This window comes from Camelina sativa, chromosome 16 (assembly GCF_000633955.1).
Source record: "Camelina sativa cultivar DH55 chromosome 16, Cs, whole genome shotgun sequence".
In the NCBI taxonomy this organism is placed as follows: Eukaryota; Viridiplantae; Streptophyta; class Magnoliopsida; order Brassicales; family Brassicaceae; genus Camelina; species Camelina sativa.
The window spans coordinates 2,910,585-2,926,498 of NC_025700.1; the positions used below are offsets into that span (position 1 = coordinate 2,910,585).

The 15,914-nt window shown below is 36.0% G+C and overlaps 2 protein-coding genes and 1 long non-coding RNA gene across 3 annotated transcripts; all 3 read left to right on the forward strand.

Annotated features, from left to right (window-relative positions):
* Positions 335-1,638, forward strand: LOC104749492 (chaperone protein DnaJ). The gene is made up of 5 exons (XM_010471134.2): positions 335-482; positions 581-658; positions 764-839; positions 1,153-1,223; positions 1,323-1,638. Exons 1-5 carry the CDS (start codon positions 414-416, stop codon positions 1,392-1,394), a joined length of 366 nt encoding a protein of 121 aa, XP_010469436.1. The 5' UTR covers positions 335-413; the 3' UTR covers positions 1,395-1,638.
* LOC104749495 (DEAD-box ATP-dependent RNA helicase 21-like) lies at positions 1,913-15,908 on the forward strand. The gene is made up of 2 exons (XM_010471137.2): positions 1,913-3,986; positions 15,617-15,908. The coding sequence occupies exons 1-2, from the start codon at positions 2,052-2,054 to the stop codon at positions 15,872-15,874; spliced, it is 2,193 nt and encodes a 730-aa protein (XP_010469439.1). The 5' UTR covers positions 1,913-2,051; the 3' UTR covers positions 15,875-15,908.
* LOC104749493 lies at positions 14,462-15,610 on the forward strand. The gene is made up of 3 exons (XR_761380.1): positions 14,462-14,624; positions 15,116-15,240; positions 15,427-15,610. It is a non-coding gene; the product is annotated as an uncharacterized LOC104749493 (long non-coding RNA).

The following is a 15,914-nucleotide window of genomic DNA, read 5'->3' on the forward strand; positions in this document are numbered from 1 at the left end:
CTAAAAAAAAAAAAAAAAAACTTTAACAAAAACAAATCGAAAGGCTCTAACCTAAAGAGAGAGAAGGAGTGTGCAGAACCAGATTTGAAGGAAGACGAAGAGATAGAGAGAGTTGAAAGCACGCAAAACGCACCGACGAACGGGAAACACCGTCGAGATCCGATTAACGCCGATGATACTCTTGTGCTCAGAGACGAGGCCATCAACGGGTGTTGTTTATCTCAACGAAAGGTTTCTGAAAGATGATAAATGTCCTAAATTGTAATAAATTAATAGTTTTGGGGTCTAAATGTAATTTTCAGTAAATAGAAAAATTGATTCTTTTATCTGCTCAAGTTTCTCTAATAAGTGGGGGAGAGGAGAGAATTGTGAACTGAGGGAAGCTCTCGGAATCGTTTTGTTCGCAGTGGAGGATGTGGTGTTACGATTGGGGAGACGGTCATGGCTCTGACTTCTTCGATTTCGATTTCGAGAACTTCAAGGTAACACAACCAAATTCGAGACTTTATTTGGTTTTAAATTGTTAAAAGTTTCGGTTTTTTTACTTTTGGGGTGAATTGGGTTGGGTGGGGTGTTGCAGGATCACTACAAAGTTCTTGAATTGAACTGTGACGCTTCTGATGATGAGATTCGTTCCAGCTTTATTCGTCTTGCACTGGTTCCTTTCTCTTTCTTTCCCCCCTTGTAGTTTTCACCATTTCGTACAAAACTCTAGTTCTTCAGTAATGGCTGTTTGGCATTTTGTGTTTTGGTTGTGTTGCAGAAATGGCATCCGGACAAATTTAAAGAAGAGGATTCTGCTACTTCTAGGTTTCAAGAAATCAACGAGGCTTATCAAGGTTTTGCTCCTCGGCTCTTTAGTGATTGATTACTTGTAGATGTAGTTGTGTTTGACAACAGTTCCTTGTTAAAGTTGTCTGATTTGAAGTAGTAAACTTATAGAAATTGAGTGTTTAAAGTGAATTTTGTTTCATTGGACTTTGTTATATCTTCTTCTTCTTCTTCTAACTTTGTTATGCAAAATGTATAAAACTGAAGTAGATGTTTACTAGTCTCTCTAGTGGAAAGGAATCTGTTTTCATTTAGCCATTGGTTCTGTAATTGGTTTCGATCAACTTGAACTATAAAGATTGTGATCAATTTGTTCAACAGTACTGAGCGACCCATTTACAAGGAAGGAGTACGACAAGAAAAGGATGCGTCGTATCTACCAGCACAACACGGTAGACAAGAGTTACTAAGCTCATTCGAGAGAGCTCCGTTATACACTTTCAAAAGCTTCTAGGTTTCTTGATAAATCCCCTTTTAAATGTTTGTTGCAGGAACTATTGAATGAGTACAAGGAGCTCATACTGACTTGCAATGGCCTTGGGATGAAGCATTACCTTTGGTAAAAATTAGTAAATTAAGATTAGGTGATGATGATATGTAATCAGTTTGTATGATGATGAATTAGCATATGTAGCAGGGTTTGAGTTTAGGATCATCATCAGCATATTATTATTTAGCAGGGTTGAGTTTTGTTACTTGTGAGCGAAAGGGGCATCAATTAGACACTAAATCAAGTTTTTAGAGTCTCTGCTTTTCACATTATGATCAAATGGTTTTATTAGTCATCTCTCGATCAACCATTATATATGTGTCAGTTGCATAATACCAAAAGACTTCATCATGGAAAGTGATGATGAGTGAGCTGAGTCACTTACAAGTGAGTAATCTAACCCTTGAAAGGGTTTTGTAATCTTGCATCCTTCCCCAAGTCGTTTACTCTACATTTGACATATCATTCACAAAATATAAAGCACGAAAACTAGAGAAACCAAGTCGGTGAATCAAAAGAAACTATTGGGTGGGCTTTAAAACCCTAGGGGCTTAAGGCTTAAGATGTACCAAAATTGGGGAAATATAAAAAAAAATTACAAAGGAATCAAACAAAGTGGAATACATAAAGAAAGAGAGGCGAGTGAGAGAAGAGAAGGGTTCTAGATCTTTCTTTGCGTTCCCCTCCTGCTATAGACCAAGCGAACATCTTCTTCATCCACTCTACAAAGATGAAGCGATCAATCAACGAAGTCGTCGGATCTACCTCCCTCGATTCCTCCTCTGTTGCTAAGAAGCCTGTCTTCCTTACCAAAGCTCAGCGCGAAGAATTAGCCCTAAAACGCCGCCAAGACCAAATCTCCGAGCAACGCCTCCGCCGCGAGCAAATTGGTCCCTCCGAGCCCGAGGCTGGAGACGCTAATGGAGACAACACTAATCGGGACAAGGAGCGAGACCGAGATCGGGACCGAGAACCTCGTGAACGCGACAGGGAGAGAGACAGAGGGCGAGATCGAGATCGAGACCATGGTAGGGATAGAGACAGAGAGCGAGAGAGAGACCGTGAGCGTGAGCGTGACCGTCGTGAACGGGATCGTGAACCGGATCGCAGAAATAGAGATAAGGAGAGAGAGGATGAGGCTAAGGCTAGGGAGAAGGCTAGGGTTGAGAAATTAGTTGAGAGAGAGAAGGAGAAGGAACTCGACGCCATTAAGGAACAGTATCTCGGAGGTAAGAAGCCGAAGAAGAGAGTTATAAGGCCAAGCGAGAAGTTTCGTTTCTCTTTCGATTGGGAAAACACTGAGGATACTTCCAGGGATATGAACGTTCTCTACCAAAACCCTCATGAAGCTCAGCTTCTCTTTGGTAGAGGGTTTCGTGCTGGTATGGACCGTCGTGAGCAGAAGAAACAAGCTGCCAAGCATGAGAAAGAGATGCGTGACGAGATCCGTAAGAAAGATGGTATTCTTGAGAGACCAGAGGAAGCTGCTGCTCAGAGAGTGCGTGAAGAAGCTGCTGACACATACGACTCTTTTGATATGAGGGTTGATAGGCATTGGAGCGATAAGAGATTAGAGGAGATGACCGAAAGGGACTGGCGTATCTTCAGGGAAGATTTCAATATCTCTTACAAGGGTTCGAGAATTCCTCGTCCTATGAGGAGCTGGGAAGAGAGCAAGCTTACTTCTGAGCTTCTGAAAGCTGTGGAGAGAGCTGGGTACAAGAAACCTTCTCCTATTCAAATGGCAGCTATACCACTTGGACTGCAACAGCGTGATGTTATCGGCATTGCAGAGACTGGTTCTGGTAAGACTGCTGCTTTTGTTTTGCCTATGTTAGCTTACATATCTAGATTGCCACCCATGACTGAAGAGAATGAGACTGAGGGACCTTATGCTGTGGTTATGGCCCCTACTAGGGAGCTTGCTCAGCAGATTGAGGAGGAAACTGTTAAGTTTGCCCATTATTTAGGGTTTAGGGTGACTTCTATTGTTGGTGGTCAGTCGATTGAGGAACAGGGGTTGAAGATTACACAAGGCTGTGAGATTGTGATTGCCACTCCGGGTCGTTTGATTGATTGCCTTGAGAGGCGGTATGCTGTGTTGAACCAGTGCAACTATGTGGTTCTTGATGAGGCTGATCGGATGATAGACATGGGTTTCGAGCCGCAAGTTGCAGGTGTGTTAGATGCGATGCCTTCTAGTAATTTGAAACCCGAGAACGAAGAAGAAGAGCTTGATGAAAAGAAAATTTACAGAACCACATATATGTTCAGTGCTACAATGCCTCCTGGGGTAGAACGGCTTGCTAGGAAGTACTTGAGGAACCCGGTTGTCGTCACCATTGGTACTGCAGGAAAGACCACGGATTTGATTTCGCAACACGTGATTATGATGAAAGAGTCCGAAAAATTCTTCAGGTTGCAGAAACTGCTCGACGAGCTGGGTGATAAGACTGCCATTGTGTTTGTTAACACCAAGAAAAACGTAGACTCTATTGCTAAGAATCTGGATAAGGCTGGGTACCGTGTCACGACCTTACATGGTGGCAAGTCACAAGAGCAGAGAGAAATCAGCTTAGAAGGTTTCAGGGCAAAGAGATACAACGTTCTTGTTGCAACAGATGTTGTTGGACGTGGAATCGATATTCCCGATGTGGCTCACGTCATAAACTACGACATGCCTAAACATATAGAGATGTATACACATCGTATCGGACGTACAGGGCGTGCTGGGAAGAGTGGTGTTGCGACTTCGTTCTTGACTCTTCATGATACCGAGGTCTTCTATGATCTGAAGCAGATGCTTGTTCAGAGCAACAGTTCGGTGCCTCCTGAGCTGGCGAGGCATGAAGCATCCAGATTCAAACCTGGTACGGTTCCTGATAGACCCCCAAGACATAGTGACACTGTCTATATAAATTGAGTCGCTAGGCTCCTCTGGATTTGTTCTTAAATTTCCCAGTGACGTTTTACCCTTTGGGATAATTATGATGTTAGTCGCATGTTTTATCTTTATGATTCGTCGTAGTTTGATAGTGAAGGAAACAAGTAGCAAGTGGGAAAGTTGAAACTGGAGTGACGTTTTTTATATTTAGTACTGGGTGTTTGTTCAAGAAAAGTATGTTCGATTCTCGTTAGTCGTTATTATTATTATTTTTTTCTTTCACATTTATATCTTCTCTTTGTGTTTTAAATTGAAAATTGATGCTTGAGAACTAGTAAATCTATCAAGACGATATGCTAAGCAACCAAGAGACCCATTTAGTTTTTTTGGTTATGTGGCAATCAATGTCTTTGCGAAGACGCTGTAACAAATTATTATAGTTTCATTTCTTATTCTTAGCATAAAAGCATTTATTCTTTATTCAACATAAACCATATAAAAACAGATAAAACCACATCAGTTTGTTTGACCATTACAATAAGAAAATACGAATCTCTCTGCAGAGACTGCCTCCATAGCTAGCGAGCTCCTATGGACCTGCAAGACGAGGAGCAAATGATGTTGAACCACTTGCTACGGAACCTGAGCTAGCTCTTATTGGTGCACGAGAAAGCACACAAAAATGAAGCTTGAAACCATAAGGATCCCAATACATTCCAACCACATCGCCTGCCTTTAAAGCTCTTCTCACCACAAAATCCTTATGCGATCCATTGAGGAGAATATAGCTTGGATAGTCGGGCCATTTCATAAGAACCACGTTGTGCATAGTAGAAGTGTCGTCATCGTACACGTCTAAGCCAGGGCCTTCTTCGAGTACTGCCCTTTGATCAGACAATGGGAGATACCTCAGAACGTCGCTACGTACAAAGCTTTCGGTTAGAAAAAGATGGTTGATATAACCATAATTGCTTTCGGTTATTTCCTGCTTGATGGTCCATGGATCGGTGTAGAGAGTTAGTTTTGTTGAGACATTGTGCCGCGCCTCCTCTCTTTTATCTTCAGACGTCATAAACCTCATCCTCGCCAGGTTTATTTTCTCTTCGGCTTGCTTATTGTCTGCTGGTCCACAAGCAACCTTGGGGTCATGTGGCTTGTCATACGGAAACAGATCCAGGGTGACCAAACTCTTATCCATGATCGAAGAAAAGTGAAAACCTGACCAAAGCATGTAGCTGGATTAAAAATCTTTTTTTTTTTTTTTTTAATCATGCACAGTATATTTTTTTAAGAAAAATGTCAATTTAAATGACTATCTACTTAAATCATTTGTTACTGGATCCGAAATTTATAATGGAATCTGAAAAGCTTATTATACATTTCCAAGAATTTTTAATTTAAGAAATATTAAAATATATATATATAACCATGTTCAGGATCTCGTCTTATAAGTGTGTGGTAATTTAGAATAACCTTAATATTATGATTTAAAATGTTGATGAAAAAACAAATTTGATATTAAATTCTATGATAAAAATTTGTATCATTTAGTTCTATTATTATTTAAATATTTCTTACAAATCTCGATACTAATGTTTATGACATATCCAAAAACGAATAATTATTCTCAGATCTAAATATACTAAACTTTTAGATATCTGATATTCAATCCAATATGAATATTACTAAGATCGAGTATGGTCTACGCTGCATGACAAAATATTCTGGTATATGAAATTTGGTTAATGTATAAAACTCATAATTTTTTTTTTTTTTTTGTTAACTCAGAGAATAAATCTGAGACTAATTTCTCTGGGGAAGGATATCCTACGGATAGGGTCCTCCAGATATGCAAATGGACCGTAAGCAATGGATTTATACCCATATGGTCAAAGAGATAAAGCTGAGCAATTTTGCGTTTGGGGAGAATCGATCCATGGTCTAGACCAACATGGTGACTCTTCCACCAAGGTTAGAACCACAATTGAAAACAATAAATTAACGTAAAATTAATGAATAAAAAAAAGGATGAGAGGCAAACCTACGCCACGAAGATGCACTGCGTTTATAAGGAGGCGACCATGAATTAGTTTTGTGAAGTATTTTCTTGTTACAAATTCATGTTTATATAGACATTTGAGTGTTGAACTAAAAATAAAGGCATTGAATTAATTACTTAAAAACTAGTCTACATTTATTAGATATACTTCCTAAGTAATTTTTTGACTAAATATTAGAATTTAGCGGTAATTATGGCAATATAATATAGAGAAAATTATGAATTGTGCCATGTACAGTGACGTACTTCTTCCGTAATGCCAGTTTGTGAAACTCATTGTCCTGTGTGCCACATCCTGCTATATAAAAGATTATAATACCCTTATGTAATTAAAACACAAGAAATTATTTTTTGCTCAAGATATTTAGAAGTTAACCTAAAGTTGGCACACTAATTAAAGAATCTTTTCCTTTCTATTGATTTTTTTTTCTTCTCCGCTTTATCTCAAAAAAGAGAGAAATCATCTCTCTCTTCCCTAGTAACCATCAATTTTTAACCTTCTGCAATCTCTATCTCTCTCTTCCTAACATCACTTCATCCTCAATATCTCTCACTTCTACAACTGGCCCACTTTTCGTCCCACTCCTTATGACAACATATAATGAACAACCGATCTAATAACCAAGTTCAGTTGTCCACCATGTACTCTGTCTAACCCACCTTACCCCACTGTAGGTGACCAACACGGCGTTCTAGTTCTGGAGACCCTCCACCCGAGCTTGTGTATGTTAATTCTTTTAACTTTTAAAATCTAGACTTCATGGTATTGATGGACCATTTGGTTGTGATGGACCATTTGTTAGCAATGGACCATCTATTAGGATTAGACATGTTAATGACGTATGTTTAATTTTGTCTACTACATTCTGTCTATTATCAGAGATCCAAAACCCACAAGGTAGCCACAAGTCAGAGAGTAGAGGAAGACAAGATTGAAGTCTCTCCAACTGGGTATGTGTTCATGGACCAAATGAGTTCTGATTATATGTTTCATCTTCAAATTAGTCATGAATCTTGTGAACGATGGACCATTTGGTAGTGATCGACAACCAGTTAGAAGTAGACATGTTTATATGATGAACTTTTTAGGCTGATGGACCTAGTTGCTAACCGATATACCATTGTTAGCGATGGAACACTTCGTCGATGGACTATCTGTTAGCGAGAGACCATTTGTTAAAAATAGATATCTTGCTGTCAAAAAGACCAATATAAATTAGTGCTCTTCAATTTTTTCTATTTTATTTTGTCTATTATCATAGCTTTGAGGCCCTAAAGGAAGCCACAAGTGAGAGACTAGAGGAAGAACAAATTAAAGACTTTCCAACCAAGTATATGCTAATGGACCAGATGTGTTATGATTATCTGTTTCTTCTTCAAATTAATCATTAATCTTGGTAGCAATGGACCATTTGTCATTTGTTCGTGATGGACCATCGATAGTTTGCATAAATAAACATGTTGATATCTGATGGACCAATGTAAGTGACTTATTTTTATTACACCATTTTACTTTTATTCATTATGAGACCTATTTAGATTCAATTACTCTTAAACACAAGACCTATTTAGATAAATTTGGCTAAGAATGCCTTTTTCCACAAAAACTTATCGAAAATGCCATTTTTTTCTTTCTTCTCTAAAATGCCAGTTTAAAATTGGGGGAAGGAGTGAGAAGACTAAATTACCTCTTTGTAAGAAAGTGAGAAAAGCGCAGGCGGAAGAATACCAAGTGACGTGTCCACCGTGCAGTCCTGCTGACGCATGTTCTGGTCTTATTTAGTCCATCAGATATGCCCCATCAGATGAGTTCATCAGTATTGTCTATCGACTGTTGTGAATCAATTTTTTCCATCGATGAGTTCATCACTATTGTCTATCGATTGTTGTCATATGGAATTTATCAATGTTGTCCATCAGAGAGTTCATCAGTGTTGTCCTTAAATTGTTATCATCGAGGAGTTCATCAGTGTTGTCCATCAGGAGGTTCATCAGTGGTGTCTACTGATTATTGCCTTGGGGAATTCATCACTCTTATCCATCAGGGAGTTCATCAAAATCAATTATTGTCCCCGGGGAGTTCATCAGTCTTGTCCACCAAGGAGTTAATCAACTTTGTCCATCATGGGATTCATCAGTGTTCTCTGTCGGCTGTTGTCTTCGGAGAAATCATCAGTCTTGTCCATCTAGGAGGATAAATCAGTGTTGTCCATCGATTGGTTTGAAGAACTGCATGATGGACAAAAAGACTTGGGGAAATTGAATGAACAACAAGTTAGAAAACAAGAAATTGACATATTTAGTCTCCGGATCTGGTCCATCAAAACTGGTATACCGAATCTGGTCCACCGAAAAAAGGTCAGATATCAGATCTTGTCGATTAAAGTTATAGAGAGAAGGAAACAAACAGAAAAACCTCAGAAAGAATATGGAGCTTTCCAGAGACAGAAATAGAAGAAGATGAGTATTGAAGATGAGAGAGATGAGAAATTGTTTCTTGGATCTCAATCTTTCGATGTTGCTCCATCGTCTTCTCCAATGCCTCGATCCATAAAATGATGTGGTGATTTATTTGTTGTTGAAGAAAAAAAGAGGAGAGAAGAAAAGAGAGAGAAAGATGAGAGATCAAGATAAACAAGAAAAGAAATAATATAAAAGGTATTTTTGTCAATATAAATATATTAAAGTGGATCATATGACATTTGAGAGAAGAGAACAACGAAAATGACATTGGCGATAAAGATTACTACTCTTCATGGCAGTAATGATAAATTACCCTTTTTGAAAACTTTAGTTTTGAAAATGACATTTTTGACTAATTACCCTGTAAATTTATAATTACCCTGTTATGCAGTTTTAAGGTTTTTTATTAACAATAATTACTTGCTTCTCCCACCTTTTTGCGGAATGAGAAATTGAACTTTATTGTTTGAAATACCTATAATGTGTATAAAAAAAACCTCACCTTTTTCAAAAATATAAAAGATATTTATATATTTGTGGGAATTTTAAACTCTCAACTTTTAGTAGAAGGTGAAATAAATCCTAATAAGTCTAATTGAGCCTTATTTTATTATGATCAAGCAATCAACGTTTTACTATTAAAAATTATATCATGTAAGCTATACAAATTTATAAGTAGCATGTCACTCTTTTTGGTTCAAAATTTTCCTAGTTTTTTAGCTCTTGAATTTAAGAAACAGGTCAAATTTGTTATAACAAAATTCATACCTTGATTTGGTTCAGTTGTGGATAAAAAAATTATTTAAAATGATTTATTAAATTTAAAAGTGGTATGTCTTGCATATCTTAATTTTTTGTATTAAAATTTGTTAAAAAATATTTTTAATGAATTTTAATTTAGTTTATTCGATAAACAAAATTATTATTAAATTTATGTGACCCAACCATATAAAAATTTATAGACATAAATTATTATTTGGTTTAATTTGGTTTAAATATTTATACAGAGCTCGATGTATTATTAAATTGGTTTGATTTCATATTAAAGAATCTTTTTCATTTAAGTCAAATAAATTATCATTATTTGAACATTTTCTAAATATAATTAAATATATCATTTAATTATAAAATAAAATAAAAGAAAATAAAGTACAACATAAAATAATTAATTTTTGCCAAAATCACCCAATCAAACTTAAAGTCGAAACAAAATAAATTTTATATACTGTTTTGATATGTTTTCCTAAATATAAAATCAATAATCCGAGCCAACAAATTTATTTAGCTCACGTAAAAAAAACTTGTAATGGTAAAAAATGCATCAAAATTAATCCAATGTTAAGAACATTCTGCGAATGTAAATGCTAAACTTGAATTAAAAAAAAAAGAAGAATCTCTTTCGACGTCTCTCTCTCTCTCTCAGCTCATTGCCCCACTAGTTAGGGTTCTTTTGCACGTGAAAGCACACGAAAGTGGAGCCTCGAAGCAAAACGATCCCAAAGTAGTCCAATTTCGTCTCCTTTTCTCAAACATCTCTTACGAACCAAATGCATACGCCATCCACCGTTTAAAACATAACCATTCAACGTGGTCCATCGCTTTAGAAGCAGCTGGAACGTCGAGTCAGTGTCGTGGTCATACACATCGACCGTGATTCCTAACCCTTGGTGTACCTTAATCTGATCATCCTTGTTGAGGTATTTGATGAGATGTTCCTCCATGGGGCGAGTATGAAGAAGAAGACGGCTAAGGGGGCCAAGATCGCTAGGGGTTAGTACCTTCTTGAGGATCCACGGATCTTTGAAGAGTGTTAGCTCTGTTGAAACACCATACCTTTCGTCCCTTTCCCTTTCTTCACTCGAGAGATTTGTTCCCATTCGATTAGTCTTTCTTTCTTTTTTGGTTAAGTAGTTGTTGTCGCTTGGTGAGCAAGAAACCTTGGCCGCCGGATCATCATGGTTCCTCTTCCTCTTCTTAGGTTCTTCACAAGAAGACAAACAGAGAGTGGTGGAGACCGAACTCTCTTTAGGGTTTTCCGATGAATTACCGTAGACCAAGTGTTGAGTAGTCGATGTAGCAGAGGGAGGAGCCATCATCATCATCATCATCATCATTGCCGAGGATTGAAGGTCTTGTGGTGTTTTTTGCGGACTTTGCATAATTCTCTTTCGATTTGATTTGAGACTCTGGAATGTAGATAGAGAGGTATGTGTACGTATGTATCTTATACCTCATATAATATACAGAGATCAGATTAGCCACCTCTTTGCCTCTTAACTTTTTTGTTTTCAGGTCTTTTCCTGTTTCAAAAAGGAAATTCATTTGTTATCGAGAAAAAAGAGAAACAAGGGAAAAGATAAATCTATTCTGCGGTGAATTAATAATTAGTGTTAAGATTTTAATCACAACTAGGTTTTGACGCATGGGTTATATTTGATATATTTTGATGAAAAGTATATATGATTGATGACAGTTAAATTAGTATTAAAGAAAAAGTTAAATTTTAGATACACAATTTTTTAAAATATAAAAATCAGTTGTGCTATAAAATCAAATCTGATAAAAAAAAATCATGAATTTAACTTGACATCCAAGCGATGTGAATTAAACTGATGACCTCACATATTCTAAACCATTTCTTTGACCACCAAAAAAACAAAACAATTTTATCATCATGAATTTAACTCGTTTTTATATTTAATTGATCGCTACCACCTATGTTTTTGTATTTTTTATTCAATGTTTTCTTATTCTTCATATTCTTTCTTGTCATTTCTATTGTCAAATTTTGTGGTAATCGTCATCATTACTTTTACCATCTGGTTCTTCGCTATACTCTTTTTCTTCTTCATCCTAGTCAACTTCTTCATTTTCTTCCACTAAAAAACCTTTTTTTTATACTACCACACAACTTGTTAATCCATCAAACTCCAAGAACAAAATCATTTCTTTTCTCATTAAAATAAAAAATAAGATAAAAAATAAAAAATTAATGAAAAATATCAACTTAGCTATAAAATCATACACAAAAATATGTTTTACAGATCATAAGAAATAAAAAGCACAAACGTAGATAAATAAGATAATTTATGTTTTACATAAATATTGATAATATTTTAAACTTTTAAAATATATTTAAAAACTTTTTAAAAGCTAAGAACTTTAAATATTAAAACTTTAAAATTTTTTAAATATTATAATTTATTTTCTTGAAACTTTTTAAAGTTTTAATTTGATCAAATAAAAAACCGGATCAAACCGAATATACTTTTAAACTTGGACACCTGATAAATCAAGTTTTCTTGCTCATTCGTTGTTGGAAGCATATTAATCTTATTTATACTGGTTCTCAACTATTGTCTAAAAATTTTCTAGCCGATGTAGGATATTGTGAATATTTCTTTTATTTCCGTAAATTTAAAATTTTCCTTTGNTTCTTGTCATTTCTATTGTCAAATTTTGTGGTAATCGTCATCATTACTTTTACCATCTGGTTCTTCGCTATACTCTTTTTCTTCTTCATCCTAGTCAACTTCTTCATTTTCTTCCACTAAAAAACCTTTTTTTTATACTACCACACAACTTGTTAATCCATCAAACTCCAAGAACAAAATCATTTCTTTTCTCATTAAAATAAAAAATAAGATAAAAAATAAAAAATTAATGAAAAATATCAACTTAGCTATAAAATCATACACAAAAATATGTTTTACAGATCATAAGAAATAAAAAGCACAAACGTAGATAAATAAGATAATTTATGTTTTACATAAATATTGATAATATTTTAAACTTTTAAAATATATTTAAAAACTTTTTAAAAGCTAAGAACTTTAAATATTAAAACTTTAAAATTTTTTAAATATTATAATTTATTTTCTTGAAACTTTTTAAAGTTTTAATTTGATCAAATAAAAAACCGGATCAAACCGAATATACTTTTAAACTTGGACACCTGATAAATCAAGTTTTCTTGCTCATTCGTTGTTGGAAGCATATTAATCTTATTTATACTGGTTCTCAACTATTGTCTAAAAATTTTCTAGCCGATGTAGGATATTGTGAATATTTCTTTTATTTCCGTAAATTTAAAATTTTCCTTTGTCTAAAAAATTCTGGAAATTTAAAAAAATGTTAATGAATGACATGTCAAATCCTGATTGGTTGTTTAAAATAATTCTTAATATTGAAAATTCTGGAGATTTTTAAAAAATGTTAATTAGTGAAGTGTTTAATCACAATTGGAGGTTTAAAATCGTATGTGGACGCCTTTAGGAGCTTACTTATTATTAGTATAGATTTTATTCCAATAAGATCATACAGATGGGACAGCAGTAAGATTCTGCAACATATTACACCTGCAGATCAAAACAAGATTTTGAAAATGTATCTCCCCCAGAAACAAAGACCAGATAGGCTTATCTGGCGTTACAATAAATCAGGGGACTACACAGTCCGTTCTGGATACTGGTTCTCGATGAACAACCCGGACAAACCATGTGACTTGCCACTAAAACCTCATGGATCAGTTCAGTTAAAACGACAAATTTGGAAACTAAACATTCTACCAAAGGTAAAACACTTTTTATGGAGATTGCTCTCTAGATCTTTACCCACAGCAACTCGTCTCATATCTAGTGGAATGAATATAGACCCTATATGTTCGAGATGTTTACGAAATGATGAGACAATTGATCACATACTGTTTTTATGTCCATATGCTGAATCCATTTGGGAATTAGCAAATATCCCGATCCATGCTCTGTATTTGTCTTCAATCACTTGTGAAATTTTCTTGGAAGCTGTTTTTGCACTGCAAAATGATAACGATGTACCACTAGAGACAAAACTACTACCATTTTGGATCATTTGACATATTTGGAAGACAAGGAATAAATTCATATTTGAAGAAAATTCGGAAGAACCAATTCACATGGTATGGCGTGCTAAAGCGGATGTACGAGAATGGTGTCGAAGTGTTTTAAACCGACTTGACTCTCCTTCCTTAAAATCAAAACCAACGCATTGGACAAGGCCTCCTCAACCTATGCTCAAGTGCAATTACGATGCAAGTTTTGATCCCCTAACTCAAGAGACACGGGGCGGATGGATCCTACGTGATAACAGAGGCATCTCCAATGGTTGGGGAGCTGCAAATATGAGATATGCATCATCACCATTGGAAGCTGAAGGTAAAGCTCTGTTGAATGCGATGCAACAAACGTGGATACAGGGAATAAGAAATGTTATCTTCGAAGGAGATTGCGAGTTACTTATTAAGATGCTGCATCAGTCAATATACATTGCATCTATTGAAGGTGTTTATCAAGATATAGTACACTGGTCACAATCTTTTGACACAATTCAATTTGCTTACATTCCAAGAAATTGTAATAGAACAGCTCATGCTTTAGCAAAATTTGGATGTAGCTCTGAATCTTTTTATTCATCTTGTTTCCATCCCCCTATTTGGTTAACGGAAACTCTTTGTAATGATTACATTTTATCATCTATATAAATTCCTTTTTGACGAAAAAAAAAAATCATACAGATGGGCTTAGCTAGGCCCACGACACAACCCAAATACAGCTCTATTTCCATCTCCAACGGAGGGTCCAACTGAGGGATCCATCTATTTTGGGTCTAAAATTTAAATCAAAAATACAAAATAATACTCCATACGTGTCACTGTGTTGTTGGTTGGGGCAAAGCTATTAGAACAAAAAAATACAAAATAATACTCCATACGTGTCACTGTTTCTCTCTCTCGCTCTGTGTCCGACGAACCTTGACAAAATCGGAGCCCAATGGAGGATACATTGGCTCGTCGGAGTCTTCTATCCGCCGGAGATGATGGTCACGATCGGCGATGGATGTTTAGCAAATCGTTGAATCTGGTGAGAAAATCCGCGATTTTCGGTTCAGCAAACTAAGGTCTCGTTATTTGTGGGTTGTTAAATTAGGGTTATTTGAATCAATAACCAGTGTCTGTATGTGTTTTACTAGGCATGAATGTGATTATGTGTCTGGAATGAGGAATTGAATCAATCTGGGTTTTGATCTTCAAATCTATTTGCTTTATCCCTAATTGGATCAAAATCACTCACTATGTCCCTAAAGAATCGAGAGAGACCCTGATGGTGTGAATTATTAACAAGACACACTGTTATACATGTCTGGCTTTTGATTTAGATAATTTGAGCATGTTCCTGTGGTTCCCAATTACAACAAAATTGATTATAGAGAGCTCTAGACCAATATGAACTGCGGGGTCATTTATTATCTGTATTTTGAGTAAGAGAGATGGCTGAGTAGGATATATTTTACCTGAATCTTGTGGTTTCTTATTCTTGTCGTATGGTATGATCATCATCATCATCATCATCAGGCTGGTTGTTGATATCTATCTACAAATGCATTTGAGAAACTAAGATGGATATGAGTATTTTATCTCTGTCTTTGGAGTGTATTGATCTACTGAGGAACAAGTATGGATGTGCACTGGGTTTGGAGGTAGATATCTGCTTTGTTCATTGTCAATTTCTTATTGTTTAGAGTGTGTGTCAAGTATTACTTATACCAAGTTTTTTAAAAAATTTAAATTTTTTAGACACTCATTAGGTGTTTACCATTGGACTAGCCAAAACTAATAAACATGCCCAAGTGTCTCACTTTTGAGATTTGTATTTTTCCGGTTAGAAATATGGTTGGATCCCATAATCTGGATCCAACCATTGGAGATGGTCGTAACACTAAGAAAAACGCAGACTCTATTGCTAAAAATCTGGATAAGGCTGGGTACCGTGTGACGTGTCACGACCTTACACGGTGGGAAATCACAAGTGCAGAGAGAAAAAGAGATACAAGTATACAACGTTCTTATTTCAACATAAACTACGACATGCCTAAACATATAGAGATGTATACACATCGTATCGGACGTACAGGGCGTGCTGGGAAGAGTGGTGTTGCGACTTCGTTCTTGACTCTTCATGATACCGAGGTCTTCTATGATCTGAAGCAGATGCTTGTTCAGAGCAACAGTTCGGTGCCTCCTGAGCTGGCGAGGCATGAAGCATCCAGATTCAAACCTGGTACGGTTCCTGATAGACCCCCAAGACATAGTGACACTGTCTATATAAATTGAGTCGCTAGGCTCCTCTGGATTTGTTCTTAAATTTCCCAGT